General features: G+C 40.5%; 1 protein-coding gene across 2 annotated transcripts; it reads right to left on the bottom strand.

Annotated features, from left to right (window-relative positions):
* Nucleotides 1–290: 290 nt before the first annotated feature.
* ttl (tubulin tyrosine ligase) lies at nucleotides 291–25,356 on the bottom strand. 2 transcript variants are annotated; one of them, XM_078542674.1, is made up of 7 exons: nucleotides 24,609–25,356; nucleotides 21,282–21,360; nucleotides 16,400–16,632; nucleotides 13,356–13,491; nucleotides 9,308–9,577; nucleotides 4,688–4,831; nucleotides 291–2,011 (listed from the first exon to the last, which is right to left on the bottom strand). In XM_078542674.1, the coding sequence occupies exons 1-7, from the start codon at nucleotides 24,763–24,765 to the stop codon at nucleotides 1,891–1,893; spliced, it is 1,140 nt and encodes a 379-aa protein (XP_078398800.1). In that variant the 5' UTR covers nucleotides 24,766–25,356; the 3' UTR covers nucleotides 291–1,890. The 2 variants fall into 2 exon arrangements, with proteins under 2 accessions (XP_078398800.1, XP_078398801.1); XM_078542675.1 differs by lacking the exon at nucleotides 291–2,011 and adding an exon at nucleotides 2,096–3,136.
* Between the last annotated feature and the right edge of the window lie 1,250 nt (nucleotides 25,357–26,606).

The following is a 26,606-nucleotide window of genomic DNA, read 5'->3' as shown; positions in this document are numbered from 1 at the left end:
CACTGAGTTAGACACCAGCTATTTATTTCTGGGACCTGGATTCCAATGCAATCCAGTCTGATGGGATGAAAGTCCTCTAGTTGTGTTTAATTCTCAGTTTCTTAATTGTCTGATATTGTTTCTGTATTTCAATTTAATATTGCAACATTGATTTGTTTCCTTGTAACCCACAGTGAAATCAAGAACAATATTATAGTACACAAGACCAGGGTGACTTCGCTCTCAAAATGTTACTTTACAAGTAAACTTAAAAATCGACACAGAAGAGATTCAAAAACGAAGACAGGAGATGATTGGTAATTCTGTTTATTTCTCATGATATTGTTTTGAAGTTAGATACCGAGAAACATGCACTAATAGCAACATGTCATCGCAATAATCTGCCTGTGATGAGTGTGACTTAGGATAACACTTTACGGTGCACTCCGTAGAGAAACTGTAGAGAATATTCTGGGGAAAGATCTTAATTGGAACAGCATTCCACAAATACCCTGGAGTAACAACCAGGTTGTTCCTGATAGTTAACATTTTAGACAGTAACATGTCTCCATCCTCAGTAGCAGAATCTTAACTCATAGAAAGGAAGTGGAACCATAAATACTAGAAGAACAAAACATTTGACTTATAAAAATAATCATGCATTTGGCAGTACACACAATAAAATAACAGCAAAAACCTGGACATATAGATGGCCAACTTGGCTGGGGAAAAAACGAAAACTATACATACAAAATATCAAAATTATTTTCCTAACTTAATTAACAAAACATTAATTAATTTTCAAGAAGAGGGCAGTTTCTGTGATATATATATATATATAATTTGTGAACCAGGACAAAATGCATTTAGTGCATGCTACCATTTTCCAATATATGTCATATTAATCCTCATCAGCTGTATGCAAGCTTTTATAGGCTGCCAACAGAATAAAGTAAAGTTTTTAACAGTGCATTTCATTCTGCAGTGATCCCAATACAAGTGTTAACCAAATAAAGGCAAAAAAGGGAAGAAAGGATTCTTTCCCACTTCATAAAATTAACATCTTTAAAATACCATTCCTTCCCACCCTCCCACTACCCCTCACCCCGCAACTCCTCTCAGAGGATTGAGTGTTTGCAATATAATAAAAACAATAAGCAGAATTCTTTGCTTTTGTCACATTCATGATATCAACTGCATTTCAAAGAGGAGCTCTGAGTATACAGACAATCTGAATGGAAGCAGTGCGTAACAACTTTCGTTCATGGTTTCTGAAATGCTTAGTGTTCACGATTGGTAAATACACTACCATACACAAGAGATGTAGCTTAAGGAGTTGGTTTGGGTCTTACCAGGTCACAGTGATATCCATCTCTATGCACCATTATATGTGATAGCAGAATACAGCACATAATGAAAGATGCCTGCACATTTTAAGTTTAGTGCCAAAACTTCAGCATTCAAGCTGAAGTATTATTGAGTACTTAAATAAAATCTTTTAAGGGTCCAAAACAGTACTTCTAATCGCATAATCTACAAACAGATTATGTCAAGATAACTACTGCATGATCCCTAATTGTTTGTAATAAACAAAGCACATTTTTGCAGCATTTCTGCAATTTGAAGCAGCATGTACCAGTTTACAGCAACTCCCATTGTCATGCTTTGATTGTAATTTCCCAACAAGAATCTCAAAGTTGTACATTTATTAAGCTGCTGATTTATACAAGTGACCATTATCTAATAACTCCACAGCTTTCATAATTATTCTTCTTCATCATGGATGCGATGGCCTTTTAATAGACTTCTGAGGGCTATGTATTGAGTTTGTATGCATGATTCACAGCACTCAGTTGATACTGATTGTGAAATGAAATGGAGGTGGGAAAAAGGAGGAGAAAACAGACTCTGTTAACTTCCCAATTTGATGAAGACAGACTGTTGGCTCGGTTTCTGTAGTGAGTCACTTAATGGAAAGACGGAGGAAATGGCTACATCCACTATTCCTTGACAAAGTTCAGCATAGAGTTTCCTGAAAACAGCAAGAAGTGTTTTAATGTAAAACCTTTCACAACCAAATTCCAGTTACTGAAACAAAAGCAAAATACTGCAGATGCTGAAAATATAAAATAAACACACAGAAAATGTTGGAAATACTCAGCTGGGCAGGCAGCATCCGTGGGGAGATAAACAGAATCAGAATCATCGACCTGAAATATTAACTGTGTTTCTCTCTCCACAGATGCTGCTTGACCTGAGTATTTCCAATATTTTCTCCAGTTACTGAAAGGTTGATTTATCCAAATGATGCTTGTTGTACATGAAGCAGTTTAGATCAAATATGTAGTTGCAATTCCTTGTCGTTGCTTTTATAGAATTGAAAAGATATATACACCAAGAAACACAGACGAAGTAACTAACCATTAGTGCAGGTGCAGTCATACTGCTATGTTAATGTCTATGTGAGACTGTTTTAGATACGATGATAGAAGACTGGCAGTATAACTCAGGTTGTTGATCAGATTCACTAAAGCAACAGTATATAGTAGGCAGTTTCACACTTGAACTTCACAATGTGTGTAGTGGGACTCTAGGTCTAAATCTGATTTTGCATTTGAAAAAGGTCCACTGAGCCTCTTAAAACTTTTTTTTTCTTATAAAGTTCAAGTCTTTTGAACATCTTGTAACAACTAAGACTCTCAAGGCACAGGGTGAGAAGGTGCCTATGTGTAGCTTTGCTCCAAAATCAAAAACTATCCATTCAGGAAACAAAGCTTTGTGCATGCATACTGTTTCACTACCTTCATGGGATTCTTGCTTGGCACAGTACACAGGATTAAAGTTAGCTACTGAGAGTTGACTTTTTAAGCTACATTACAACAGTGACTACGCTTCAAAAATACTTCGTTGGTTGTATAGCACTTTGGGACTTCCTGAGGGTGTGAAAGGCGCTACGTAGTACAAGTTCTTTCTTTCTACATAGAATAAACTTAACTGTCTGGTTGTATTCAAACCTCAGGATGAGGCAGGGATGAGCAGTTCAGTACATCTACAAACGATGCTATAAATCGGAGGGTGACATTCGCCCATCAGCAGTCTGTCGGAGATCATGCGTGGTTTGATTTCTGTCATCATGGTTGGATTGGAACCCGTCTAACTAATCATTCAGAACATATGGCATAAGTCAGTCAGTCAACTCAATTCAGACATATTATGTAATTAACTACAGGGGCAGCTTTTCACGTTGTCAAGTAAATTATGGATTTTTAAAAAATCTCTTAGTATATCTACAGGAGATTCTAAATGGTACATCTGAGATGACTCACCCCAATTAGCAGTCAGTCTGAGGTCATCAGGTGCACAAAGTTAATTTTACAATGTAAGCTGTGACCAGTTAAGTGTCAAGAATCAATTAATGTTGATAGGTCCTTGCAGTAGGGACCTGTCATCTGCAGGCAAAAGGAATATGTCCAGACATTGTATCTTTTTTGAATAAACAAAAACATAGGGGACAATAATTCCCTGATGCATTTGCCATGTCAATGTCTCAATCAATTACAGCCAATTCACCAACCAATCAGCAGCCCTTTTCTCATGCAGTATAAATCCCTTTGAAATTTGGTATTCTTGCATCTGTCCTGATGAGTGCAAGACAAAAAGCTTCAACAGCACCTCTTTTTTTCAGCAATAATATATTATAGTGAGCCAGAATATACTGACAAAGGGTTCTGTTTGATTCCCCAGTATCACTACTTTTATCTAGAAATTAGGAAGGTAAAGGCTCACTCCCAATTGTAGGTCCACTTGTGGGAATGGACAATAACGTTGAACTCAAGGAGACCATCCAGGACCTACAAATGGAACAACCTCGATGATAAAATTGATGTTTAAATCATAAAGAAAAAGCAAATTGGGTCGACATTGAAACATTGCTACTTTGAGTCTTGATTTCATTCCCCTACACAGTTTATTGGTAAATCATTATTGGTGACCATTTTGTGGTGATATAGTTTATTTTCATTGGCTTGTGCTTATCTAATAAAAAAAGGGGGAACCAATTGTGAGATGAAGTATGGTGGGACTAGGCTCATATGCAGCCTAAACGCCAGCATAAATCTGTTGGATCAAACAGCCTGTTTCCGTGCTGTGAATACTGTGTCGTATAATTTCTTCCATGCACTACACAGAATAAGTTAGTTTATTTATAATAAAAGGCTTATAATTTCAATACATACAGCACATTGGAGGAAGTGTTCCCCCCCAATACCACCTGTAGAAAAGGTCAACGGATACAAAATATAGTATTTTTAATTGGATAAATTTAGGACTTATTAAACATCCAGCTTTCAAAGACACATTCAGCAAAGGATTACACAGGATGTACAGCACAAAAATAGACCACGAGGTCCCAGTTGGTCCATGGCTTACATTCCATACAACCTCCTCCTACCCCAATGCTAGTAATATAATCTTCAATTTATCAGAATTAAAACATCATCTATCTTGTGAAATGTCCTGTAAAGTGAATCCATATTTATAAGACCTTTCAGAATAAGCTAGAAAATAATTTCTAAATTATTCAAAGCTTGAAACACTTATAAAGACAATAAACTAAGCCATGCCATAGTATTTAATGAACTGCCACATAAAACACCATCAAGCAACAAAGTGACTCAGGGAAAGCTTACTTAGCAAATCTATAACTTACTGAGCACAGGCTGGCGCTCCATTCACTTCAATTAGCCAGACTTTAAGATCTTCATCAACCATAAAGTCAAACCCAAACAGTTGAAAGCTATGGTATGGGAGCAGCTTAGTGCCAATTGCAGGCTCTATACACATGAGGCAGCTTCTAAAGACAAAATAAAGACAGGAATTATAGGATTCACAAGTTATCAAGATTCACCAATTTCAAGCGAAAATAGAAACCAAAAAACAGGTGCAAGTTTTTAAAACAGACACACACTTTGCATTGTGACTTGATCACATTTTACATCCTTAAATTTCCCAAGGAATAATTTCACCAGCTATAATGCAATAGCGTTTGGCAAATTCTTATCGAGGTGGGCTGCCAAGCCTCCTGCTTCCAGGATTGTCCTGGAATCTCCAAGAATTGAAGATTAATCTTCTGCTGCAAGCAACCCTACAGAAACACCACAGCAGCATTAAAATGAAACTTTTTTTCATTTCTTCGAATACTTTCTTTTATTAGATATAAAAGTACTGGAAATGGAGGAAAAACTGTTTGATAAACAGCCAAGACTATTCCAACTGAGTAATAAAGTCTGTTCCTCTTCCAATAGGTATGGGAAGGCAGTGCGTCTAGGCAATGGACCAATAGCAGGAACGTGGAGGAGTGGGGTGGTTCAAGCCAGGTTCATGTGATAAAACCTCCAAGAATACCCGAAATAGAGTTGGCAAACCTATCCAGACCTCTGGTGGAGGAAGTTACCAAACATATCGGTGGTAAGTTGCTCATAACAGAGAGAGAGTAGACAAATGGTAATGTAGTCGATGTAATTTCTGGATTTTCAAAATACCTTGAATAAGGTGCCCCAGAAAAGAATATCGAATAAAGTGCCCCATAATAGATTATCAAATAAGGTCAGAGAATGTGGTGTCAGGAGACAAGTGGCAGAATGCATTGTTAGCTGATTTCAAGACAAAGTGAGAGTGGGAATAAAGGGTAGTTATTCAAAGTGGCAGCACGTGGCAAGTGGTGTTCCATGTGGGTCAGTGCTGGGACCACTGCTGTTCAAAATTTACATCAACAATTTGGACTGGAATCAAAAACACAATTTCTAAACTTACAGATGACACCAAATTGGGAGGACTGCAAATTACAGGAGGACATTAATAAACTTGTAAAAGGGCAAGTAATTGGAAAATTAAGTTTAATACAGATAAATGAGGTAGTACATTTTAATAAGAAGAATAGGGAGGTAACTTATAATTTGGAAGGTGCAAGTCTAGGTGGGGTAGAGGAACAAAAGGATTTCAGAGTACATCAATCACCGAAAGTTGTGCCACAGGTTAGCAAGGTCATAAAAAAGCAAACCAAGCACTAGGCTTTATTCCTGGAGGAATAGAATTGAGAAGTATAAAAAGTAGAATTGAAAATAAAAACTCGAATCGAACCTTGGTTAGACCAGACTTAAGAGTACTGTGTGCAGTTCTGGTCGCCATATTATGAAAAGGATGTTGAGGCACTGGAGAGGATGCAGAGAAGATTTACAAGGATGGTACCAGAAGTGTGTAGGTATACATATCAGGAAAGGATTGACTGGCTGGATCTCTTTTCTCTTGAAAAAAGGCAGCTGAGGGGTGATCTAATAGAAGTCTTCAAAATTATGAAAGGTTTTCACAGAGTGGATAGAGAGAGAATGTTTCCACTTGTGGGGAAGAGCATAACTAGAGGCCATCAATATAGGATAGGGCACTCAGAAGAAGCTTCTTTAAAGAATGGTACGAATGTAAAACTTGCTACCATAGGGAGTGGTTGAAGGGAATAGTATGGATTTATTTAAAAGAAAAGTAGACAAGCAAATGAGAAAGAAGGGAATAGATGGTTACAATGGTAAAATTAGATGAGAAAAGATGGGAGGAGACTAGAGTGGAAAATAAATACTGGCATGGACTGGTTGGGCAGTATTTCTGTGCTGTGTAACCTATGTAATAAAATGGCTGATACCACAGGAATTTCATCTCAAATTATTTCATGGAAACCCTCCCCTCCATCAAAGAACAGCACACAAGGCAAAAGAGCTTGCAAAACAAACAAAAAAGTAGTTTGCAAGTATCATAAAAATCAAAGCCAAAACTCAGTGTACACTGTTTGAGTCCTCCAACAACACTGGAGTCTAACTATTACAAAAATCATGTCATCTTGTCGTGTTTAGCCAATACTGATTGAAAACTGGGTTCAGCCAGATCTGTTCTGGATGGTTTTCAAGCACAGCGTGTGAAAAAGGAAGCTAGCTGAAGACAATATTAACTGGCTAAATGATTGTCATGTTATCTAAAAAAAAAGACATCTGAACAATTCCACGTGGACCCTGTTTAAATCCCTGCTCTCATCCCTTGCAAAGCCTGTGGCGATTCCCATTTATTCAGCTATGGCTTTTCAAATGCCATTATACAGGCACAACCAAAAATTCTAAACGGTAACTAAGTCACCAAAAGACACATATCCATAACCTGAAGATCTAGATGAGAAAGCGAAGGGTTTTATTTACTAGTAGACAATCAGATACTCATTTACATACTAAAGACACTATTGTGCCATATAGAGAGGTTAAGGGCAGTCTAACAGGGGTTTTCAAAGTTATGAAAGTTTTTTTAAAAACAGTATAGAGATTATTTTCATAGGTTGGTAAATCAGTAACAAGGCTGTATATACTGAAGCATCATTAGAAGAACAATCACAGGCTCACTTGGATGTGGTTATTAAGGCAGAAAATAAATACAAAAAGGTCAGAGAAAGAGCAGGGAAATAGGTTTGGAATAGAGAATTCCAATTGAGGAACAGGCACAATAGACCACAAGTCTGTGCTATAACTTCTAGGATCTTATTATTATGAAGCTCATAGCCCAAGGCAACTGGAATCACCATATCCCAATGAGAAATTTTGACGCAAGGAATGGGTGTGTACACTGTTGAACTCCCCTCGCCTTCAACCGATACCGATTTATTTAGGCACTTCAAAAAGGCAGACAGGTAATCAGACATTGTCCAGGAATCAGTCTTCATCCTATTATGGAGAAGGAGAAAATATCCCCCTCTCAAAGATCAACACCATACAAACCTGAGTTAAGTTGGCCCCATAATTACAGGAGAGAAACTGGGGGGAAAAAAATTGCTTTTTCCACTTCTCCTCCCCCAACCCCCTCAAATTTCCTATTCTGAAGTCATGGAATCATGCTAGAAGTAGCTCCATAAGCAAGAGTCTATTTACTGCCTATGCCAAATGACTTTTCTTCGCATCTCACCCTAGACAGTGAATGTAATTACATAGTCAATTGAGCCTGTATCTGCCTTCACCAAGCAAACACACATACCAGCAAGAGTCAACGAATAATGAGGAGGAGAATCACACTGATTTTTCCCCTTTTGAGTCCATGTTATATCTGACATACTGCAGGGAATTGATGGAACAGTATAAAAATTTCTTAGTTTCAATTTACAATAAATTTTAGCTTTCAAAGCAATAATTTCTTATATTTAGTTATTGGAAACTTTTCTCTAACTGAAAAAAATGTATAACTGCTATTTTCAATAAATAGAAGTTAAATTGATAATCTTCAGTGAGTTATTAACTAGTAAGTCAAATGATTGATAAATTCTTGGGAAGTATTGTAAATGATGAAAGGTCCATCATGCCTCGATTTCAAATGAGGACTCAATCAAGTATTAGGAGAAAATTCACCAGTAGCTGAGTAACAAACCTGAGATCTTACTGGTCTGTATGGCTCAGTTCCACACTGAGCAGCACAGCTACCCACTGCATTTAACACTGTGGGCAGATTTCCTCAGCACTGTCTGAAAGGAACGACAATTCCTTTGTAAACATTTACAAACTTCTCCAGTGCATCAGTGTCTGGTGTAATGGGAGTGTACACACAGACACCTGCAACTTTTCTTTTTTATATTAATTCATGGAATGCGGGGGTCACTGGCTAGGCCAGCATTTATTGCCCACCTCTAATTGCCCTTGTTCAGAGGGCATTTAAGAGTCAATCACATTGCTCTGGGTCTGGAGCCAGACCAGATAGGGATGGTAGATTTCCTTCCCTAAAGGACATTAGTGAACCAGATGGGTTTTTACAACAATCAATGGTTTCATGGTCATCATTACACTTTTTAATTACAGTTTTTATGGAATTCAAATTCCACCATCTGCCATGGCGGGACTTGAACCTGGGTCCCCAGGGCATTACCCTGGGTCTCTGGATTACTAGTCCAGCAACAATATCACTACACCATCGCCTCCCCAAACAGAAAAAGCAAACCATGGTTCTCTCCCCCCCCCACCATTTCTCTCTCTCTCTTTCAACAACCTTTGAATGACCCAACTGAGTTCAGGAACTCATGGCAAGAACAATAGGAGGTACACAAATCTGTTAACAACAAAAGACACTCAATATCATCCAGCAGCAATAAACAGCCCAGTACCCCTTACCCTCAGCAGATGTGGGCCTCAGCCTCCAGTCCGTCTGCCGGGAGCACGCATTGGTCTTTAATTTAACAGTTGCCAATGACACAAAAAACAGTAAGTGAGCCCAAATAAGATCTGATTAATGCAGGAATTCAGAAAGGTTCAAACTGCACCTTATGATTTGCTTGATTTGTGGTAAAACACTGTTTTCCAAATTAACGTTGTGAGTGTTCATTAAATACTGATTGAATTCTTCAAAGAACATTTCGTTGCCTTCTTCATATTTCCCATAATTTTTCGAGAATTCTTTCTGAATACAATGATTTGTCAGGTGACTGGTTTTGTCTTGAAAATCAGTGCTATTGTATGGTTCGGAGGAAGTCCGTAATACACCTTCCTTGTAGAGGTAGATGTTATACTGGTGGTCAAGAAGTACCCAACTTCTGGAAACACAAAAGGAAGAAAACACACTGTAAGGACTTGGTATATCAGAACAGAGGCATGTAAATACATCACTCTTGTCCACCATTTTCAGTCTATTGCAGTGATTTAAATCTGTTATTTTATCAGTTTTCAACCTCTCCAGAAAGAAAGATTTTATGTAGTACCTTTCATGACCTAATCACAAAGCAGCCAATGAAATACTTAAAAGTGTTGTATTGCAGCAACCAATTTTGTCCATAGCAAGGCCCCACAACCTGTAACAAGATAATGAATTAGATGTCTTAGTGATGTTGTTTGAGGATAAATATTAGCCAGGACACTGGGGAGAACTCAGCTGCTCTCCTCTGAATAGTGTCATTGGATGATTTGATGTCCACATGAGGAGGCAAAATAAGAACATAAGAACTAGGAGCAGGAGTAGGCAATTCAGCCCCTCGAGCCCGCCCCGCCATTCATTACAATCATGGCTGATCTGATTTCGGCCTCAACTCCAATTTCCCACCCTCTCCCCATAACCTTTCAACCCATTACTAATTAAAAATCTGTCTATTTCCTCCTTAAATTTATTCAGCGTCTCGGCATCCACTGCACTCTGAGGTAGTGAATTCCACAGATTCACGACCCTTTGAGAAAAGTAATTCCCCCTCAACTCTGATTTAAATCTACTACCCCTTAGCCTAAAATTGTGGCCTCTCATTCTAGAATGCCCCAGAAGGGGAAACATCCACTCCACATCTACTTTGTCTATCCCTTTTAGCATCTTATATACCTCAATTAGATCTCCTCTCATCCTTCTAAACTCTAGCGAGCATAGGCCTAAACTGCTCAATCTCTTCTCATAAGACAAGCCCTGCATCTCTGGAATCAATCTAGTGAACCTGATGGTGTTAAGGGAACACTACACTGTCAGGGGTACTGTCTCATCTGAAAGATGGCCCCTCTGACAGTGCAGCACTCCCTCCACTACTGCACTGAAGTGCCAGTCTAGATTTTCCAAGCTTAAGTTTCTAGAGTGGTACTTGAACCCACACCTTCTGACTCAAGAGGTGAGAGAGCTACTTCTGAACTATGGCTGACAGAAGGCAATAACTTTCACTAAAGTACAGTTCTACAGGTACCAACAGCCGTTCTCCACATGCAAGCCTAAATGTGCACAGTGCAAGCTGTTCAACTGCAGACAGAATGCTGGTTGAGCCAAGACCAAACAACATCTCACCTGATGCACACTTTTCCAACTGAAGTCAGTGCACTGTAATCTAGAGCTGGAAGCCAGACCAATATCTCCCCTTCCTGATCTTAATCACTGAAGTATAATAGATAAGATTAATTTACTCTGTCCAGGCCAGGAATCGAACTTTACCATTTCAATTACTGATGTCCGAGATCAGTTAACTAAGAGCAGAAAACGAGCCTGGGGCTTACCTGGGCTGTATAGTTAAGTTAAAGACAAATGTTGGAAATTTGAAATACAAACAGAAATTGATGGGAATTCACTTCAAGTGAGTATCTACAAAGGGGTAGCATTTATTTTTAGCCCTTTGGCAATGTATGAAAAACTATACAAGCTTATACTCCTATAAACATGCGGCCACATCAATATGTAAACCAGAGCACACTTTGAATAAGGAATCAAGAATGGAACCAGCAGCCCTGATTAAACATGTAATTTGATGTGGAGTTGTCTTAGTCAGTTGAATAGTTTTAAATATTTGAATTTTATATATATATTCTGTTCTCTGATTCCTCCTTTAAGATCTTTCCTAACACCCATCCCTTTGACCAAGCTTTTGGTCACTCCTCCTGATTCTCCTGCTTTGGCTTTGCATCCATTTTCGTCTGATTACACTTGGAACTTTGTTCTATGTTAAAAGTGCTGTACAAATGCAAGTTGCTGTCATTGCCCAAAGGGTTCATCCACTTCAGTTCTGTCAATTTAGAGGAAGCTTCCACATATTCTGCATTTGTGTCTTTCTTTTTCGCTACTAGCTCAGGACCCAAACGGCTAATGAAGTCTTTCAAGGCTCAGAATATCAGTCTATTTAAATATCATGGGCACATATTGTTTTGCTGTACAGTTTTTTGGGTGGCCATGCCCTTCTTACACTAACTGCTTTTAGACTTAGAAGCTGACCTCCTCCAACCTCAGTCATTTTCATCTACTTTCTTATCACTCAAGATAATCTTCCACCTTTTCTCTTTTCATACACCAGACCATCTCATGACCAAAATCATGGGGAGCCCAGTTGTCAAGACCTGACAGCTAGAAGGCACAAAGATTCATCCTCCTCCAGAGGACAGCAGACAAGGGGCAGCTGCATGTGATGTAGCTCTAATCTTGTCTTTCCATAAGTCAGTCAGTCATCACTCCTATTAACAAGACGCTGCATTATGTTATGAACATGCAACACGAGCAGTTTCTCAGAAATACAAGCAGGCTACAAATATTATTCATCACCACTTTTTAATTTTAATTGTAACTTCAAAAAGATTCACTGCCAATCTACATTTTTTTTCTGCTTTTCAAATAACTTGCATGTTAATTGAAGGATTAGCTGAAGATCATCTACATATATAGAGAGCACGAACAGGGGAGACTCAAGATCTCTCCTTAAAGACAAGGTTCATGTTGGGAGCTCATGAATACCAAACATGTATCTACATTACCACTTGGTATGACAATGTTACAGCACTGTAATACTGTTTGTTTAATTATATGTCACATCCTCATCAATATCTTGTTATAGTTGTGTATATATTTTGTAAATCCACTTGAACAAGAATTAACACACGTTCAGTACTGTCTCTTTAAAACCCAAAAGATTGTGATTATGCTGGATTGCAAGCCAATGGGACTGGTCTTTGATCTTGTATTTGGTTACGACCTTTTAACTGATATGCTAAGTGTTGAACCCAGGTGCTAGTAGTTGTGTTTAATGAATGACAATCATCACTGTGAGACTTCTTTGTACGCAGATATGAAGATGTCCTTTTGACAGAGTTGATATGAGAATCTAGATTCTGTTTAAATACATCAAGTTAATTTCTTCTTGAGGGCAGTACATTAAACAGCATTGCTTGTTATCACAATGTACTGAAATCATATTGCTGTTTCTGATCACCTAACTTCACCTGCATGTCTAAAAGCATCAGTTACATCAGATGTCATGGTGATTACAGTGATCAAAGGAAAATGTACAATTTATGAATGGGAAGGTCTTTGCAGTTAGAGAGAGATCCCGGTGCAGTATCCTGGAAGACTGACCGTTAAAAGAATCAGAAGTGCAGTACTGGAGGAATCCTTGATGGACTGTTTGTGGTTTAACCTGACAGGACTCTTAAGATGATACATTGTCCCCTCATGAACTCTGCTGCAAAAAAAATTGAGAACTGAATATTGTACAATCCAAAATTGTCTAATCTTAGTCTTGTTTCCTACAATTTGTGATTTGTGTGGTGGTGTTCCATTTAAAAAGGTGGCTGAAAATACGGTAAGCATTTTGCTATAATTAGGATAACAGTTAACTCTGGAACATGTTACTGATCACGGAACAAGGTCTGTTCATGAGAACTGCTCTGAAATCACTAAAAAAAGAACAAAGGTACTGGAAAAATTCACATAATAGAATTGAAGGAGGATCACTTTCACAATAGTGTGACTTGCAATCACCAGCCATTAAGATACAGCGAGGCAGTTTCTCACCACCTATTCAACGTGCAGAATCAGAGCAATGGGAAGGAAGACTGGAACAAAAGATTTCAGAAACTGACTCCCTTTACCTTATGTCAAATTTGCGATGTCCTGGTTCTAATAGTAAAGGTCTCTCGAGGTATTTTTGAATCACGTGAACTTGACCTTGATTATCAATGTAATCCATCAATTCATTAGCATCAGAGGAAATAAAAATTCCAGTACCTGAAAGGAGACATCAATGTATAAATTCAACTAGAAACATATACAGGGTGTGGAGTCACAATCTCTAACATTGCAACCGGGTAAAGAAAGAAGCTGAAGGAGTTATTTAGACCTCTGATTATGGCCTTGGGAACTCCCAAAAATACTTCACATCCAAATAACTAACAGCGTCACCGATAACATGACACCCAGCTTGCGCACAAAGTCACAGTTTTATGTCTCATCCAGCCGCAGCTCTAAAAATGCAGCAATCCATCTGTAATGCACACTGTGGTGTCAGTCTAGACCAAATGTTGAAATCCAAGATGGCCCATAGCTACATTGAGTACATTGGTGTAAGCAAACAGCAGGGTGCATTAATTCTCCATTACGTCCCTTCTGAAGACAACCAGAAACAGGGCAGGAACAAACCTTCTACGACTTGACATTTATCTTCTCAAAGAAAAGCCACAGAATTGAGCAAGATACTTCAGTGAAACACTGCTAAGATTGAGGCAACACAGCACCAGTATCTCAACTCGAAAATCCTATAATTAAAATAGAAAACGTAGCACCAATGACTCAATAGGTAACCACACCATCAGTTATAGTACTGAGCTATGCAAGTCAGAAAATTTCACAGTCTGATGCAGTTAGCTGATCTCAACTACAGTTAGTCTTGGTGCCCCAGGGAAATGCAGCAAGGCCTGGACAATATCCAGGCTTAGGCTGACAAATGGCAAGTAACATTTAAGCCATACAAGTGTCAGGCAATGATCATCTCCAACAAGAGAGAATCTAACCTCTGCCCCTTGACGTTCAATGGCATTACCATCACTGAATCCCCCACTATCAACATCCTGGGGGTTACCATTGACCAGAAACCAAACTGGATTAGCCACATAAATACTATGGCTACAAGAGCAGGTCAGAGGCTAGGAATCCTGTGACGAGTAACTCACCTCCTGACTCCCCAAAGCCTGTCCACCATCTACAAGGCACAAGTCAGGAGTGTGATGGAATACTCCCCACTTGCCTGGATGAGTGCAGCTCCTACAACACTCAAGAAGCTTGATACCGTCCAGGACAAAGCAGCCCCCTTGATTGGCACCAAATCCACAAACATCCACTCCCTCCACCACTGACACACAGTAGCAGCAATGTGTACCATCTACAAGATGCACTGCAAGAATTCACCAAGGCTCCTTAGACAGCACCTTCTAAACCCACGACCCCTACCATTTAGAAGGACAAGGGCAGCAGATAAATGGGAACACCACCGTCTGCAAGTTCCCCTCCAAGTTACTCACCATCCTGACTTGGAAATATATCACTGTTCCTTCACTGTCGCTGGGTCAAAATCCTGGAACTCCCTTCCAAACAGCACTGTGGGTGTACCTACACCACATGGACTGCAGTGGTTCAAAAAGGCAGCTCACCACCATCTTCTGAAGGACAACTAGGGATGGGGCAATAAATGCTGGTCCAGCCAGCGAAGCCCACATCCCATGAATGAATAAAAAAAAAATAAAGGCCAGGTTCTCATGATCACCAATAAGGGACTCCTACTCATTAGTGCGCTGGTGTTAACGTTGAACAATATTTATTAAAAATCTGTCATAGAAGTAAAAGAGAAGTCCAAAGGCACTTCACAGTTGGAGGTCAGGTCCAAAGAGGACGAGGGGGAGGTAGTGAAAGATACTGGGCTAGAGTTATTAAAATTTTGAGGGACAAAGATGTAGTCAGGGGTGCAATTCCAGACGAAGAGGGTAATTGGTTGAAGGGTTTACTGTTAATAGGATAATATAAGGAGAGTGGAATGGATAGTAGACATGGATTGGGAAGAATGGAGGGTTCAAGCAGGGACTTGGGGTTCTTGAATCAAAGCATTTAAATCAACTCTTACCATAACCAGACCACCTCTAGCTAGGAGTTTTATTACTATCTGCTACCCAGCTCCACTCTTTCAGGATGCTTCTAACTTCCATTACTGATATTAGGCTCAGTGGCCTGTAGTTCCTTGAATGCAGAGTAAACCTCTCTCTGCATTTTCCAAAACCTTGTGCCCTTTCCCCCTCAGACAGCAATTTTCCAACTATCCTTATGCCTCGTTTGCCAAATTAGGGATCATTTTGTGCTGTGAGCTTATATCTACCAGCAACTTAACAGAGATTGCCAAAACCTCCATGGCTTGAACTCCTTACTCCCTGCCCAGGGAGAGGTGACTTTCATCTTATCGTCTCAACTGATTCAAGACTCTGCATATTATACCATGCAGTCATCAAGTTCTGACAAAGCAGATATGGTTACTATCCATGATTACTATTTCCAAACTTGATCATTCCTAAGGCATTTCTAATGAATGCAACAGAATTGATTAAATAACTATTGATTCAACTGCATAGATAAATACAGCCACTCTCATTGTGGAGCACTAGCACAAACACATTGGTCACAGTATTTAAGGAGGCAGGGAGGGAACGAGGCCATGTTTGAAGGGCAGGGGTGGGGGAGAATCCAAAAATGCTGGGGATTCGGAGAGCATATCAAATTTAATGGCAGGCCCTCATTATCAATCTTTTCACCCCTTTTCCTGGCCAGCAGCCAGCCACATTGAACAGTTCCCTGGCTGTCAGATGGGAAAGCCAGTGGTAGAAAGCCGCAGCAAGGGACTATTGGGCCCCCCAAACAACAGAGTAGAGAGCCTGATTAGCAATCAAGAGTAAGAGAGATCGAGGTAGTGGGATGGGTGGTGGTCTTATATGGGCGAGGTTGATGATGGCAGAAGATTTCTTGAGGGATTGAGGAAAGCACTTGTCCTCCTGACCCACAAGCAATGGTATTAAAAGCGCTTACCTGGGGTGGGTTTTGAATATTTGCAGATTTAACACACATATCAAACATTGTCTGAAACAGTTTTTAAACATACCTTTGGCACCTGCAGAAGATTTGGCTATCCACACGTTGTTTTCCCCATTTTCTTGTCTCTTGTGATAGGATGCCAGGAATGCTTCCCGATCATCTGTCCTCACATTATTTCTTTGTGCTTTGATGCCGTTCTTCACAGGTATTACCGTGGTGTGGAGACCCGTGGGATAGATCACGTAAGATTCTGGAAACCAGGTGCAAGATTCCATCAATTCTGGGATCGTGTTGATGAGTCTAATTTAGGAAAAGCAAGTTGCTTCATTGAAAAAATGAACCATGAACGTACGCAAGTTTCACTTTAGACAGATAAACTTTCAATAAATCCAAAGGCAGCATTAATGCGCTCAAATTCAAGAGTCAATACATTCATCACTTTCATCATGAAATGGTCATTCTGATACTTTTCTCCCCTCCTCTCTTGATAGCACTAGCTTTTCACTGGGCTAAAATCTGGAAAAAACCCATCTCTTAGCTCTTTTGGCAATGTTTGTTCAAATAAAAAAGACTTAATTGAGATGCTGTTCAAGTTGGAAATAAAAAAAAACTGAGTAACTCAAGAAACGCAGAAGGTATGTTACTTATCCTGTGCAGACACTGGTGGTTATGGTTCTGGACAAGCAACCCAAAAGTGGTAAGTTCAAATTCCACTATGGCAAGTTGTGGAACAGAATTCAATAAACTAGTATATTTTGATCATGAAAGAGGTCAAAAAAAATCTAACTGGATCGCTGACATCTATCAGGAAAGGAATCCACCAACCCTACCAAGTCTAGTCCATAAGTGACTCCAGTCCCCTACTACATGGTTAAGTCTTAATGCCTTCTGGTGGCCTTCAGGCAGCCTATCACTATCCTCTTTGACTGTGCAAGCATCATAGACATGGTCCTCATCCGAAAGATACACACAGACACATATGCATGCACACAAATACACACAAACCTTCCAGCAATATTCACTGGAGCAGGAATACAGCCTTCCCTAATCCAGAGGCATGCAGGGCAATTGTAGTATTCTTACAGTTGTTTCAGCTAACTCAGCATAAATCAGCCTCCTTTACATAAGAACTAGGAGGAGTAGGCAGTTCAGCCCCTCGAGCCTGCCCTGCCATTCAATACGATCATGGCTGATTTCATTTCGGCCTCAAATTCAATTTCCCACCCTCTCCCCATAACCTTTCAACCTGTTACTAATTAAATATCTGTCTATCTCCTCAAATTTATTCAGCGTCCCAGCATCCACTGCACTCTGAGGTAGTGAATTCCACAGATTCACAACCCTTTGAGAAAAGTAATTCCTCCTCATCTCTGATTTAAATCTACCACCCCTTAGCCTAAAACTATGACCTCTCGTTCTAGAATGCTCCACAAGGCGAAACATCCGCTCCAGGTCTACTTTGTCTGTCCCCTTTAGCATCTTATATACCTCAATTAGATCTCCTCTCATCCTTCTAAACTCTAGCAAGCACAGGCCTAAACTGCTCAATCTCTCCTCATAAGACAAGCCCCGCATTGCTGGAATCAATCTAGTGAACCTCCTCTGAACCCCCTCCAATGCAACTACATCCTTCCTCAAGTAAGGGGACCAAAACTGTGCACAGTACTCCAGGTGCGGTCTCACCAATGCCTTGTACAGTTGCAACAACACTTGCCTATTTTCATACTCTATTCCTTTAGTAATAAATGCCAAAATTCCATTTGCCTTCCTTATTACCTGCTGTACCTGCATACTAGCTTTCAGCAATTCATGCACGAGGACACCCAGATCCCTCTGCACTGAAGCATTCTGAAGTTTCTCTCCATTTAAATAATAAGTCGCCTTTTTATTCTTCCGACCAAAATGGATAACGTCACACTTATCCACGTTAAACTCCATCTGCCAAATTTTGGCCCGTTCACCTAACCTGTCCATATCCATTTGTAAATTTCTTATTTCTTCATTGCAACTTACTTTCCCACCTATTTTGGTGTCATCTGCAAATTTAGCTATAGTACCTTCTATCCCTGAATCCAAGTCATTAATATAGATTGTAAACAGTTGGGGCCCCAAGGACCAAATCCTGTGGCATCCCACTAGTTACAGCTTGCCATCCAGAAAAAGACCAATTTATCCTGACTCTCTGCTTTATGTTGGTTAGCCAATCTTCCATCCAAGCTAATATATTACCCTTAACTCCGTGTGATCTTATCTTGTGTATTAATCTTTTGTGCGGCACCTTATCAAAGGCCTTCTGGAAGTCCAGATATACATCTACAGGATCCCCATTATCCACTTTGCTTGTCACATTTTCAAAGAACTCTAGCAAATTAGTCAAACACAATTTACTCTTTATAAAACCATGCTGACTGATGGATTGCATTTTGACTTTCACAATGCCCCATTACTGCTTCTTTAATAATGGATTCCAACAATTTCCCAACGACAGACATTAAAATAACTGGTCTATAGTTTCCTACTTTCGGCCTCCCCACCTTCTTGAATAAGGGCGTTATATTAACATTTTTCCAATCCACTGGAACCTTTCCAGAATCCAGGGAATTTTGGAATATTATAGCCAATGCATCCACTATCTCCACTGCCACTTCCTTTAAGACCCTGGGATGTAGGCCATCAGGTCCTGGGGACTTGTCGCCCTTTAATCCCAATAGTTTGCTCAGTACTTTTTCTCTAGTGATGGTGATTGTTCTAAGTTCCTCCTTCTTCATAAACAATACAGACAGTGCAGAGGGTAAGGTTCACATTGGACAGTCCATTGAATAGCTTCATGGTGGGAGGGTGTTGCAGGGAGGTAAGGGAGTAAAACATTAAACATTATTTCAGCAAGAACAGCAAGGGCTAGATGTTGAATCCTTACAATCAGTTTCCACCCATCATAGTACCAAAATGACTCAAAGTCACGAAAGACATCCTACGTGACTGTGACAAAAGCAAAATATCCCTCCTTGTCCTTCTCAACCTGTATGCAGCTTTTGACACGGTTGACCAGACCACTCTTCTCCAGCAGCATCCAGCTGGGTGGGACTTCACTCATCTGGTTTCACTCTCAAATAATTGTAGCCACAAAATCGCTTGCAATGACTTCTCTTCCTGCTCCTCTGGTGTCTCCCAAGGATCTATCCTTGGCTCCCTATTTCTCATCTACATGCTTCCCCTTGACAACATCATCCAAAAACACAACTTCGGTTTACACATACATGCCAAAGACACCCAGCTCTACCTCCCCACCACTCTCATGACTCCTTCATTGTTGCTAAATTATCAAACTACTTGTCTTTTTTTAAAAATTCATTCATGGGATGTGGGCATCTGGCATCTAGTACTGCCTGAGCAGAAATTTCCTCCAGTCAAATATTGGGAACACTGAAACCATTGTCTTTAGCCCCTACTTCAAATGTATTCCATAGTTACTGACTACATCCATTTCCCGTCACTAGTCTGAGACTAAATCAGACTGTTCGCAACCTTGGTGTCATGTTTGATCCAGAGATGAGCTTCCAAACACAGATCCACACCATCACTATTGATGCCTACTTCCAGTTCCATAACATTGCCTGACTTCACCCCTGCCTCAGCTTATTTGTTGCCAATACCTTCATCCATGCATTTGTTACCCTTAGACTTGACTATTCCAATGCACTCCAGGCTGGTCTCCCAATTTCTACTCTCCATAAACTTGAGCTCATCCAAACTTTGCGTTCTTACTCACATCAAGTCCTGTTCCCTATCACCTGTGTTTGCTGCCTCACATTGGCTCCCGGTCAAGTGACACCTTCATTTTAAAATTCTCATCTTTGTTTTCAAATCTCTCCACGGCCTTGCTCCTCCCTTTCTCTGTGTTCTCCTCCAGCCCCACAACTCGCCAAGATATTTGCGCTCATTTAATTCTGGCCTCTAGAGCATCCTTCATTTTAACTGCTCCACCATTGATGGCGGTGCCTTCAGCTGCCAAGGTACCAAAGCCCCAAAATTCCTTCGTTGAACCTCTCTACTTAGTTTCTCCCTTTAAGAGCTCCTTAAAACCTTCCTCTTTAACATAGCTTGTGGTCACCCGTTCTAATTATCTCCAAGTAGCTCAGTGTTTAATTTTGCTTCATAAAGTTCCTGTAAAGCGGCTTGGGACATTTTATTGCATTAAGGGTGCTAAAAAAAGATAAGTTGTGAAATTACTGGACAGATTTCATCCTGCATAAAATCAGGTGGCAGATGGTTTGCAAAAGCTGAACAAGGCAGAGGAACTACAGCCAGCTCATTACAGATTTTCAAAGACCTTATGCTGACAAGTACAGTAGCATTCAGTCAGACCAATAACCTCTTCGGCTGTTGAAAAGGTTTGTAAAGGGAAGATATTCCTCTTGTTCAGATCATATACATGTACATGCAACTCGTGTCGCACAACGTGCAACACAAATTTAATAAAATGAATGCATCTAGGTCAGCCGCTTGCATCAAGTGACATCTGTGCTATGAGCTAGACTTGAGTTACAATATCACTAATTGTGAATCTGATGGGTAACTTGTTTGCAAACTTCAACGTTTGGGCAAAAATAAGGAATCTTTCAAATTGATTATAAGTTTTTCTAAAATAGTTATCCAAACTACTTTACACACTGGGATTGTCACCATTAGCTGCTGTTAGTACCCTTTCATATTGCTTACTAGCTTTGAGGCTGTATACAACACAAAGAGTTTGTGAAATGAGAATTAACAAACAACGTTGACATAAACCTTTTCCTTAGTGTTTTCATCAATACCCTTAACTCCCGGAATGAAAAGTGTGCGCTTTTTTTCCCTAAAAAAGTAAATAATTTTCCAAAAAGTTCTGCAATTTGTGCCCGCAGTACAGTAGCCTGGGCTGCTAAATTTAAATAAGAAAGTAATGTACTTACTTGACTAATGAAGCCTTGCGGCACAGTTTGTCAGCACCCCTATAATAGTTCACAAGCTGTGCAAGTCCTGGTTCATGACCTGTAAAGAACCAAAAGTGCTATTATTAGAATGTGCAATGTTGGACTTGGCAGTGTACAATACCCATAACTCTCAATTACTTAAAGGGACCACTTTGTATCTATATGTTGCTCAGTGTAGAGCACATGTCTTGGTGTGGTAATAAACCATAAAAACTAGCAAGATCCTAAGTTCCATTCTAGTTCTGAGGTGGGTTTCCTAAACACAGCTAGGTTACCAATGGAAGTACTATAAATAAAATGGTTGGGTGGGGGACGGCAGGGGTGGAGGGGTAGACTGCAAATCAGAAGTAAAAACTTCTGCAAATACACAAATCTGTGAATATCCATAAAGCAAGAAGATAGCCTTTCAGCTATATCGCTGTCAGAACTGAAAACAGAAAAAGTAAGTTAATGGATTGAATGGAATACGAGAAATTTTAAAGAAATTGTACAGTGAAATAAAAGATCATCTGTGTAGAAAGAAGAAAGACTTGCATTTCTATAGCACCTCGCACAACCTCAGGACGTCCTAAAGTGCTTCACGGCCAATGAAGCATTTTTTGAAACGCTGTCACTGTTGTAACATAGGAAGCCTAGCAGCCACATTGAATGCAGCAAGGTTCAATGAACAGCAATGTGATATTACCAGATAATTTTTTTTTATTCTTTCACAATATGTGGCCATTGCTGACCAGGACAGCCTTTCTTGCCCATCCCTAATCGCCCTTGAGAATTTGTGTTGATGAGCTGCCTTCTTGAGCCGCTGCTGTCCATGTGGTGTAGGTACACCCACAGTGCTGTTAGGGAGGGAGTTCCAGGATTTTTACCCAGCAACAGTGAAGGAAGTGTTATTAGTAATGTTAAGAGATAAATATTGGTCTGGAGACAGGGGAGAACTCCCTACTCTTCTTTGAATATAATGTCCTAGGATTTAAACATTTAACTGGGCATGCAGACAGGGCCTCGATTTAACATCTTCCTCATCTATACTATATCTTATGATCTCATTCACACACATATAAAGCAATTGTACTTAAGAAACTGAGAAAATCAGTGTATTTTACCAACTTTAATAAGAAGTTCTTTATTAATCTAATGGCTAGCAATATTTTGCGTTGGTTTCTAAATATCCTAGATAAGCACAGAATTATTGGGACTACCATACTCAGGTTTACTGCATTCTGGAACCACATGACTGCTGGACTCTCCAGAGAGATACTGTGGAATGCACAATGTTTCGGGAGAGGAGGTCAGGGAAAGGCCAGCAAAGTTGGAATCCATATGCTTATATGCCATCTCTTACACATATTGGCAAAAACTGTGCTAATTGAAAGGATATCTTAAGTAAAAGGTACAACATTAGACACTTTTGTCTGAGATGATTTTCTTTTGGCACAGGAGGGTATTTTAAATAAGGAATTACAGCTTATAAGTGAGGTGCTGTTTTATTTCCTATCAAAATAATAATTTACATATCAACTGTTCCTTTCTTAAGGTGCAGAAAATGCAGCACAGCTTGGGCAGCTGACCCATTCCTAGACCTCTGTCAGTGCTGCATGAATCGACTGCTAGGAAGGGCAGTCATCATAAATTCTCCCTTCAGTTTTTTTTTGCTTCTTTGGACAATTAATATTCTTTTCTCCCTCCATTCTTCATCCACCCCCTTCAACAAGAGTCAAAATTTGCTATGCAATTACTCAGGTGATGAAAATCTAAGTCCTATCATTCCTGTCAGAGTGCAATGCAACATCAGCTCTCTGCCCCACCCAGTAGGGTAAAATAGGACTCTTCCAGTATCATTCCCTGCTGGTCACCAAGCACAAATGAAGGGTCTGATGTCATCAAGTCTGTGAAACACGGCTGCACAAACATAACATATTCATGGTAAAATGCTGGCCAGCTCTGACCCAGCATCTTGGGACACTGCAATGCACACATTACAATATTCAAACATCTGCAACTATCAATTCGCATGCACCAGGGCAAGTAAGAGGTTACTGAAGCTCCCTTCAAAACAAAAAAGACTCAAATAACCTACACATATGGACCCCTCCCAATGTTTCAGCACCTCTTAGATGAAAGTGTAGGTTCTGCATCATGTACCCGCTGGGGCTGTGTTTAATTTTACAGTGCAAATATGAATTTTCATTGTGTCCACTTGAAGAGCTGGGCACGTTAACCTATCCTTCTCTTTCAGACATCAACTGACATTTCCAGCTTCAACTTTAATTCTTCACAGCCATGTTAATGATAATTACTCAATTGCACAATCCATAATCAAAATTCAACAGCTCTGAAGTTGAGCCTCTTAAACCCTTTGGCAAAGCTGAAAGAGAGAGAGAGATCTGATTTATAGGGGAGGCGGGGAGCAAAACAAAACTGCGGTCCCATCTTCTATCATAGATACTGAGGGTAACATTGCTTAAGGTGACCTGAATATACAACATATGGTCCTGGAAAGAGATGCTTTTGCCAATTGTACCTGTCATTTAGTGTTAGGGAGGGGATCTTGTGCCGCTGCAATAACCTGCAGACACTCACTGAAGATCATATATGAAGAGATGGCACTGGAGTGTAACTGTCACTTGTTCAACTTTAACCCCAATGAGGAGTCAAAGCTTTTAGGAGAGAGGAGGAAAAATGGCCCAAAAAAAAGGAAAATAGTATACAAGCAATGTTAGAAGTGTTTTTATATAAATATTCAAGGAAAAATGCTACTTGAAAACAGTGTGTTTCTGGAGGCTCACAATGAAGAAGCTAAAGTTCAGATATCACTGCAAAACTTGTTATAATTGTACAGCAAAGAGAATTAAGAAAATCATAAAACTGTTTCAAGTTGCTCCAAGTTATTTAAAGTCTTAACAAGAAATCTGATTATTCCCTTTTCCTCCAAGTTAAACTGAATAAAATATTTTACTAGATGCTTTAGAAAAAAAATTCTAGGGCCAAATAATATAACAGGTGAAAGAGCTTGACCAAGTACAGTCGATTTGGTGCAATGAAGGTTTAAATCCCCTGGGTAATGCTTAATGTAATAGAATACACTGGATAAACATTAAGGCCACCTCGCTGAGATGTGCTGGAGATAGCAGGACACCGCCCAGCTCTGCAGTGCAAACCTGCACTGGTCTGGAGATGACAGATCACAACTCTCTCCCTCCCCCTCCCTCCCCCAATAAGGAAAGGCACGCTCAAGATTCCCAGACGCGCAAGCAAACAAGCAAGCAAGATGCGCACAAATTCCTCCCTCGCGAGAGCGAGCCTTACCCAGGGTGCCGAAAGGCAGCTTGTTCCTCTCCCCCAGCATCAGGTTGAACCTGGGGTTGTCCCGTTTAAGTCTCCGCCATTGTCCCGTGGAGATTAGCACTTTGCCCACTTCGGCGTAGATGGAGCTGTTCCGATCCCGCACCACAAACGTGTACATAATAGAAACGGGGAGAGACCTCGCAACCTCCACCGCACACGCTGATACCCCTCTCACACTGGGCACTAACTAGTAAACCCCACTGACTACTAACTAATGACCTCACCTACCACAGGCACCTTACCCCCACCTCCCCACCACGGCGGCACTGGCTGGCTCTCCCGGTCCCAGGCACTCCCTTTCCCCACCACTGCACACTGACCCCCGAGTTCTGTGGAAGAGCCGAGCCCGAGATCCTGACCAGCGGCTCCGACACGAAACGGGCTGGGCTCGAGCAGTGGGAGGAGTAGCGCGACTCCTCCCGGTTTCTCCCCAGGGGAGGGTCTTCTCTTTGGTCTGTTGACTCCTCTTTGTTTGCTGAGCCGCGGCCTGCTCTCGGCACTCAGCGCGGGCCGATCGGTGTGGACCGTGCGGCAGCAACTGCTGGGCCCATTCTCAACGCGGCAGTGGCCTGGCCTGACCCGACTTCGTTCAGGTCAATGCTGCTGCTTCTTCTTCTTCTTCTGCTGCTGCTCCTCCCCCTGACTTCAGCTTCATTCTTCTCGCAGCAGCTGACGTCTCAGATCCAAATGAGTAGGAGGCGAGAGCACCGCGCATGCGCTTTCCACGCAAGGCGTTCTGGGAATTGAAGTTTTTTCACCGCGCACACCAAAACTACAATTCCCAGAGTGCAACAGTCTTTGAATCCCCCTGGCGGTTGAGGAAGGGAGGAGGCGCTCTTAAATTGGATGTTGGTAGCATCTGAGGATAGAGAAACAGTTAACGTTTCACGTCTGTGACCTTTTTCATCATGAACCACGCATTCGCCAAGCTTCAGAGATGTTGGAATTGTAGCAGATGCTTATTTCGTCTCCCGGAGGAAATTATATGGAGCTTGTGCACAGGATTTCCAACTGGTGCAATATAAATGCTAATTGTGGTTTGAGGAAAATACTGCAGAAATTGGTTCTGGGAACATTGATAAAGTTATCAATCCTCCAAGGATGACCTAGGGTCTTCTGGCATTAAAAGTTAACTTCTAGGACCTGCCAACATTACTAAGAGCAGTCCAGGAGAAAGGTCACAGCAACATTAGTTACAATAGCTATTTATTTACATTACCCCAAGGACTATCATCATATCATTATTAAACAGATTGTGTGTTTTAATCGCGATCGTAACAGGGAACTCTTACTCTACGATAACATAAAAGCAACATTCTTCAGATGCCTGAAATCTGAAATAAAAATCACAAAATGCTGGAAACACTGAGCATCTGCAGAGAGAGAAACAGAGTTAATGGACTGGATGTTTGTGGATTCATGGAGACTCTGGACCTTTAAAAATAGCAGATGGGATCCGGATCCAAAACTCCTGTCTTATCATTTCTGACATCCCATTTTTGCCGGTAGAGGGTGGGGCGTGACTCACACTCGAGGGAAACCCAAACTCAGCAGGGCCATTCAAACAGACCTCATTTTCATTGTAGCAAGGGCCTGAGACCGCAGTGTGGGAGTCCAAATTTATGGAGGAGATGTAAATGCTCATGAAGGGCAGATAAGGTATATAGAACTGTCAAGCTGTCAAGTTATTTAAATCCCCAACCCTTTGAAAAATTTTAAAAAACAGCCCGCCTGTGTCAGTAAGAGTTGAAAAAAATCAGTTGCATTAGTTAGGAAAGCTTTTTATTTACATTACTCCAAGGACTATCATTATATCATTATTTATGGTTGGCTGTTTTTCACAAACTGCAATTATCCCAGCAGGCGGGCTGTAAATTCACAGTTTGACAACTCAAACAGGTTATTAAAGGAATTAGCTGTCTTTGATATGGAGTTATGAATACAAGTCTGTTTGTTTTG

This window comes from Cetorhinus maximus, chromosome 5 (assembly GCF_964194155.1).
Source record: "Cetorhinus maximus chromosome 5, sCetMax3.hap1.1, whole genome shotgun sequence".
NCBI classification, from domain to species: Eukaryota; Metazoa; Chordata; class Chondrichthyes; order Lamniformes; family Cetorhinidae; genus Cetorhinus; species Cetorhinus maximus.
Note: the sequence above shows the minus strand (reverse complement) of the source record. Positions and strands in the feature narration are given on the sequence as shown.

Coding starts and splice junctions, on each gene's coding strand:
- ttl (XM_078542674.1), bottom strand. CDS start 24,765: ATGTACACGTTTGTGGTGCGGGATCGGAACAGCTCCATCTACGCCGAA. Junction 16,633..21,281: donor CGCAAGGCTTCATTAGTCAA/GTAAGTACATTA, acceptor TTCCTAAATTAG/ACTCATCAACACGATCCCAG. Junction 4,832..9,307: donor CAAATCAAGCAAATCATAAG/GTGCAGTTTGAA, acceptor TTTTGTCTTTAG/AAGCTGCCTCATGTGTATAG.